The sequence below is a fragment of the Lucilia sericata genome, unplaced genomic scaffold (genome assembly GCF_015586225.1).
Source record: "Lucilia sericata isolate MDLA Ls3-8-SP2 unplaced genomic scaffold, ASM1558622v1 Contig001232F_arrow, whole genome shotgun sequence".
Lineage (NCBI taxonomy): Eukaryota > Metazoa > Arthropoda > Insecta > Diptera > Calliphoridae > Lucilia > Lucilia sericata.
The window spans coordinates 1-7,162 of NW_023995190.1; the positions used below are offsets into that span (position 1 = coordinate 1).

At 29.1% G+C, this 7,162-nt stretch overlaps 1 protein-coding gene across 3 annotated transcripts; it reads left to right on the forward strand.

Annotated features, from left to right (window-relative positions):
- The first annotated feature begins 410 nt into the window (after positions 1–410).
- LOC119610566 (mitogen-activated protein kinase ERK-A) lies at positions 411–6,937 on the forward strand. 3 transcript variants are annotated; one of them, XM_037965836.1, is made up of 8 exons: positions 411–545; positions 1,668–2,989; positions 5,132–5,258; positions 5,330–5,440; positions 5,511–5,645; positions 5,705–5,989; positions 6,062–6,250; positions 6,346–6,937. In XM_037965836.1, the coding sequence occupies exons 2-8, from the start codon at positions 2,784–2,786 to the stop codon at positions 6,472–6,474; spliced, it is 1,182 nt and encodes a 393-aa protein (XP_037821764.1). In that variant the 5' UTR covers positions 411–545; positions 1,668–2,783; the 3' UTR covers positions 6,475–6,937. The 3 variants fall into 3 exon arrangements, with proteins under 3 accessions (XP_037821764.1, XP_037821766.1, XP_037821765.1); XM_037965838.1 differs by lacking the exon at positions 411–545 and adding an exon at positions 834–872; XM_037965837.1 differs by lacking the exon at positions 411–545 and adding an exon at positions 1,294–1,518.
- The last annotated feature ends 225 nt before the right edge of the window (positions 6,938–7,162 follow it).

Sequence of the window (7,162 nt, forward strand, 5' to 3'; positions counted from 1 at the left end):
CTTATGAATATGACAGTATATATATACCTATATATATATATATCTAATGATTACTGTATCTTATTTGTATTTATATAAAATTAATTAATCTATTACATAGTTATTAATCTTACAATACATATTTTATTGGCCATGAAGGCTTTCTTTGTATTGATATTAATAAATAAATAAAATAAAAAAAATAAATAATTCGAAAAAAACCGTCATCAAATAATAAAAAAGAAAGCTATACATATGTATTTAACAGGATATTGCCTATTTTATATTGTACTAAATCCCGATTTAATATTTTTTTTAAATCTCTTTTTTTAATCTCTCGGATCTATTTAATCAATAATGTTCAAACAACTGAAAACTTCGCTGGTTTATTGCCGATTTGTCGCCGCTTAAATTTATTGTGTTAACCGCCGTTTCCATTAATGTTTGTCGGCATAAGTCTCTGGTTTTCAGCAGAAATTTTTAGTGAAGTGTGAATAATTATGTTATTTTCAAAATAATTATTAGAGAAAATATTATTAAAGTGTGAAAATTCCATATTGTCCTAGGTATTTTTGAAAAATTTATAAAAATTGTTATAAAAAGTGCAAAATTAATGAATTTTAATGGTGAATAAGTTTTGTAAAAGTGGAAGAACAGCAAAAGCTTAGTACAAGAAACATGAAAATTTAGAAGAAATAAAATTAAAATAATTTAAATTGTGTGGAGTTTAATGAGAGTTGTTAGCATAATTATTTCAATTGTACGAACTTCGTTAAAGAAATTTTATCACAAAATATAACATCAAACGTAGTTGATATTTAAGGGACTATCCCTTCCCAATTCATTTTGTACACATACAAAGTATCTTTCAAGTGTTTTTTTATTGTTGTGCGGTAAATTTTATTAATACATACAACCGAATACTGATCATAAAAAAGAATTAAAAGAAAAAAGATGTGGTTTTTTATTTGTCACTTGAAAAATATTTGCACTGTGACTCACTTTCTAACAATTTTCTAAAATAATGATAATAAAGGGAAAAATGACAAGCAAAACATTTGTTTCTTTTATCTAACCTATATCTGTCGAAGAAGCGAGTGAGGAGTGTAAAATTGTTAACAAAATAATTAAATTGTAAAAAGCAACAGACGAAAGTAATTATAAAAAAGGTGTCAGGTTTTTTAACTCGGCGTTCGCTACATTATCTTTTGCCATTTTTATGAATCCTTTATTATCGTTTATTTTATTTTTCGCTGCTGTCAAGTGTCGTTGTTGACATCGACTTCGACGTCGCTGTCATCGTCGTGATTTTCGTCGTATAATAAAAGTCAAATTTCACGAGCAGACGCAGCAGAACAGGAATGTATCTAGTGACAAAAATTGTGTTAATTTTGCGACCAAAGTGCACACACATAGATAGAAATTATAAATTGTTTGCAAAATTTTTAATTGTGTTAATTGCCAAAAATAATAAATAAAATCAACAATTTAAAACAAATAAATTTAACAAATTGCCTTAAATAGCTGTCACCTCAGTTGGTATAGAAAAAATGCTTTTAAGCAAATTTTAGTCTAGTTCGTCTGTTAAAAAAACACCGAAAAAGTGACAAAAAGTTGTAAAAATTTAAGAAATAATAACGTTGCTGGAGTGTGTGAATGTTAATTTTAATAATTCATTTCTTTTTTAGTGCGAACATACATATTTAAACAAAAAAGTCAAAATTTGTTAAAACATTGAATATTTTAATACAAAAAAGTTAATGAGAACGAAAGTTGAAAGAAAGAAAAAGAACAACAGGAATAACAACTCTAAAAAGAAAACGAATAACAACAGCAACAATAATAGCAAGAAGAAGAAAAACAGCAAATAAAAAACACTACGGCTGTATTGTTATAAAATAACGAGAAAAAATAGAAAGCAAAGAGAACAAAAAGAAAGAAAGGAATAACAGAGGCAAAAGCAAATAAGGAAGAAGCAGCAATCAACGAATCAAACCAGCCAACAACAAACAAACGAAACTGCAAACAACAACCAGCAACATTTTAAGGCTTCACTCAAAAAAGTTGAGGGTGTTGCCTGTATTATAGACTTAATTGGTTTGTCATTTATAATCTGTTTGCAACTCGAGGTGAAAGAATCTAAACAAACAGAAAGAATAATCCACATATTGTTTTAGAATATTTGTTGCAACAATTCCATAATCGGCAACCACCTACCAACAACTTTTATTTTCCAATCGAGTGTATGCGTGTACAAAATTTTTACCAACAACACCACTAAAAACCATAAAGGAAACCAACAAATTGTGTATGCGTGCGTTTGAACGCGTGTGTATATTGTATGCGCTGTTTTGCTAACGTCGCCGTTGCTGCCGTCGTCGTTGTATTGTTGTAGTGTAGATCTCGTTACCGTAACCTAAGAATAGAAGCGAAAAATTGTCAAAAGATACCTGTTGTTGGTACTACGCTAGGCGTTACCCATAAGTTTCTATATATTCCTTTTTGGGACTTTTTTCTCTCTCACATTTTCTCTACTTCGTTGCTTCTTCATCATACAAAAAAAAGTAAAAAAAAAACAATTTGCCAGAAGAAGTGAAAAAATCACTTTTTAAACAGACAGGCAGAATCAAACATCTTAATATTGATTTGCTGTCACTGGTTGTTGCTCTTTTTTCTGTTTGTTTCCAAAGAAACATTACAGGAATAGTCAATCAGTTCGTCAACACATTGCTGTCAAACAATTTCAATAAAAATTATCTTATTGAGTGTTGTCTGCATAGAAATCTGTGGTAGTGAGTTCAGCTATGGCCGAGGCAGCAGCTAGTGCACCAACTGCAGCAGGTGGTTCCAGTCAGCCACAGCAACAACAACCCAATAATAATGGTGCTACTGCACCCATAGTGCATTCGGATAATCCAAATGCCGAAGTAATTCGTGGTCAGATTTTCGAAGTTGGTCCACGCTATCGTCATTTGGCCTATATTGGTGAAGGTGCCTATGGTATGGTGGTGTAAGTATTAAATTTTAATATTTTCCATTTTCATTTAGAGAGTGTGTAAACTTTTATTTTACCATGTTTTACTATGTAATGCTAACAAAAATTAGGAAATAACTTATATAACAAAAGAAAATAAGTTTGCCTGAAATTGAAATTGTTGCATTTCTTCATTATGAATCGACAGATTGTAGGATTGTGTCTCCATCAAAAAAACATTTAGATGCAAGGATGTTTTTTCCACCAACGCAGAACTTTGAATTGTGCTATATATCAGGCATTGCAATATTGCTATATACCACGCATATTTTGTTGGCATATGGACATTATTGGATAATAAATTTGGACAATGACTTTTCTTAAAGTAAAACCTATTAACAATAAAATTTACTTTTCTTTGAGTACATTAAATTATTGGACGTAAACCAATCAAGAATGTATTTATAATCCGTATTCTAATATTTTAAGACGATATAGTTTTGTCCCTACCTTTTCTGTGTGTTTATTTTACGACAGTGTCTTAACGAGAATTGTTCATTCTGTTAAAGAAAACAAATTGAATCTAAAGTTCTAAGCTAATTAAAACACTAAGCGGTATAATTGAAGAGCCAAAAATATTATCTTCCTTGTCACTGAGTTCCAAAATCTTTTGAATTTGGTTTTAATAAGCAAAACGTTATAATTTTACCCCCTTATTCACAAACAAAATTTCTATTTTATAAACAGTTTATAAATTAGATTTTGTATGGAAATTTATTTTATAAACCTTTTATAAAATAAAAATGTTGTTTGTGAATAAGGAGGTTAGAATTAAAAAGGGTATTATTTATGCCTCACTAATTAAAACAATTATTTATTTATTTTATTTAACAATATTCAATAACCAATTAACAATATTCAATTAACAGAAATTCGACAAATTTAATCCAAAATCGATCGAAATATTAAGTAAGGATTCTGATCATAAATTATAAGAAGAAAGTATATATTGATCACAAACGTCTTGTGTTTCTTTTCTCCATGGTCCGAAGAATTCTTTGTTTCGGTATGCCCATATCGGATTTAAAAACGTTTTATACTGAACAATGTAGTTTGATAGCTTTTAAACGGAATTGAACGATGAAAGATATACCACAAACGTTCATCCTTCGTTCGGCTGATATTACCAATGTCTTGCAATGATACCACTAGCATTTCTACAACGTCGAACTGACAATTGAGGTATTGTCCATTACACCATGTGATCTTACAGAACCGCAAAGTTTACTTATGTAAGGGGTGCATTGCGACAAGATTTTTGTTAATACCTGTCATACATACATACCTAATTTTTTATATCAGATTGCATTTTTTGCCAAAAAAAATATTAATTTATAATTTACAAACATTGCTCATGTTCTATAATTGAAAAGTACACGAAGAAATTATAAAGATATTTAATGATAGTGACTCAAACTCCAATAAAAAATAAAATTTTTTATCTGTAAACCGCTATGATATTTGTATGTGTAAATTCCCTTAATTCATCATAATAATTTGTATATGTATATTTTTTCGTTATAAAAACTGCAATAAAATTAAATCATTTTCTTATAAATAGCCAGAAAAACTCTTCTATGTTTCCTATTTAATGCATCAGAATTACTTCCGCAGAAGTTATTTGAATACTATACTATTCTACTACTTTTCTTAGAGTTTGAGGAGAAAGTCGAAAGGTCTATCTTTTATTACTTTATTTTGGATTATGTGTTATTTTGCGAAAGATATAGATCAATTTATACTGCACTTAAAAAATTGGCTCTCTTTTTTACTTCTGTAAAGGTTTTATTAACAAAGTTCTCAATAATTTAAACTACGAGAATATAATAGCTCAGGGCAACCTCCTTGCTGTTGTTAATATATCATTGTTCAAAGTCAGGTGCTGTTGTTGTTTTGCAACTAATTCAACAAAATGTAGTTTGTTTTGCATTTTTCAATAGAACATTTTAAAGTTTTAAATTCCAATAGAAAACTATAGTAAATCACATTTAAACGGAATTGTTTTATTAGGTTTTAAGTTTGGAAAGAATATACGCAAACTACTTTTTATTTCTATTTATATATTTAAAATTATTAATATGATTGCAATAAACTAACAAATTCTTTCACTTTTTTCAGATCTGCCTGTGATACACTAACAAATACAAAGGTGGCGATTAAAAAAATATCACCTTTTGAACATCAAACTTATTGTCAGCGTACGTTGCGTGAAATCAAAATTCTAACTCGTTTTAAACATGAAAATGTAAGTAGAAAATTTGCAATAAACTTGATAATATAAAGAAAACATAATATGATTTTTAAATTTCATTCCAGATCATTGATATACGTGATATTCTGCGTGTGGACAGTATAGAACAAATGCGTGATGTATATATTGTACAGTGTTTAATGGAGACTGATCTATATAAATTACTTAAAACTCAGGTAAATATTTTAAATATTTAAATTGATATTGACAATTTTTACTGATTTGTTTTTTGTTTGCATTTTTCAGAGGCTAAGCAATGATCACATCTGCTATTTTCTATATCAAATATTGCGCGGTTTAAAATACATACACTCGGCCAATGTATTGCATAGAGATTTGAAACCAAGCAATTTATTATTAAATACAACGTGCGATTTGAAAGTAAGTTTTTTTATTTTTGTCTTTCAATTGTTTTGTATTAAACATTAATTTCATTTTAGATATGCGATTTTGGTTTGGCACGTGTTGCTGATCCCGAACACGATCACACTGGTTTTCTTACCGAATATGTGGCCACACGTTGGTATCGTGCACCAGAAATTATGCTCAACTCAAAGGGCTATACCAAATCGATAGATATTTGGTCAGTAGGCTGCATTTTAGCAGAAATGCTTAGCAATAGACCTATTTTCCCAGGCAAACATTATTTAGATCAATTAAATCACATATTAGGTGTATTAGGATCTCCCTCTAAAGAGGATCTAGAGTGTATTATAAATGAAAAGGTAATAATGTTTAAGGGTGATTTCATGTGATTATTGCAACTAAATTTCTCTTGTTGGTTTTATATCTTTTAGGCCCGCAATTATTTGGAGTCATTACCATTTAAACCAAAAGTGCCATGGTCAAGGCTATTCCCCAATGCTGATCCATTGGCTTTAGATTTACTGGGCAAAATGTTGACATTCAATCCCCACAATAGAATACCCGTTGAAGAAGCATTAGCGCATCCTTATTTGGAACAGTATTACGATCCCGGAGATGAGGTAAGTTTAAGTAAAATACGATAAGTTATCTAAACAAAGCCAGTTCAACATTATAGCATTTTCAAATAATATATATACTTATTTCTTCCAAATAGCCTGTTGCTGAAGTACCCTTCCGAATTGGCATGGAACTCGACGATCTTCCAAGAGAAACATTAAAAACATTAATTTTCGAAGAAACTCTCAAGTTCAAAGAACGACAACCAGATCAACAAGCCGTATAAAGTTCTCACACGTAAGACTTTTATCAGGAGCCCAGAGAAAAAAACAAATATTACAAAAGCAACAACAACACAAAACAAAAAAAAAAAAACAACGTAACCTGCATTTTTAATTTATACATACAACAAACAAACATTACACACTCTATTCGTTTTACTACATGGTGTTTTATCAATCACCATCATTGCAATCACTTCTATCATACGCGTTCCATATTTTTGAAAAATTAAAATCAAACAAAAAATAAATATTATTGTTACTGTGCTAATAATGAATGATAAACACGTTGATGATGAGAAGTGAGGGAAAAAACGTTGTAGATGATGAGAATTGTTGTCAGTCACTGCGTGAGTGCTCCAATTGCTGTTGATGCTGCTGCTACTGAAAATGTTTTAAAAATTTAGTGCTTCACCATCATTGTGATCTTAAACATATACAAAAACAAAACAAACAAACAAAAAAACATACATAAATAATAAATATATTTAATTTTACTTTCTCTTCCTTTCCATTGTATTCAAATGTTCGTATTTTCTTACTTCTTAAAACAAAAAACACACAAAACATAATTATTTTCGGTATCTTTTTTATATTATTATTTTTATTTTATTATTATTATTATTATATTATGTTTATTTTTAACTAACCATAAGTTATAAAAAGTATTTCTTTCTTTTTTTTTAATTTTAT

Bases quoted from the DNA above. Each gene is read 5' to 3' on its own strand.
- LOC119610566 (XM_037965836.1), top strand. From the start codon at position 2,784: ATGGCCGAGGCAGCAGCTAGTGCACCAACTGCAGCAGGTGGTTCCAGT. The intron at 5,259-5,329 runs GTAAGTAGAAAA...ATTTCATTCCAG, and splicing joins CTCGTTTTAAACATGAAAAT to ATCATTGATATACGTGATAT. The intron at 6,251-6,345 runs GTAAGTTTAAGT...TCTTCCAAATAG, and splicing joins ATTACGATCCCGGAGATGAG to CCTGTTGCTGAAGTACCCTT.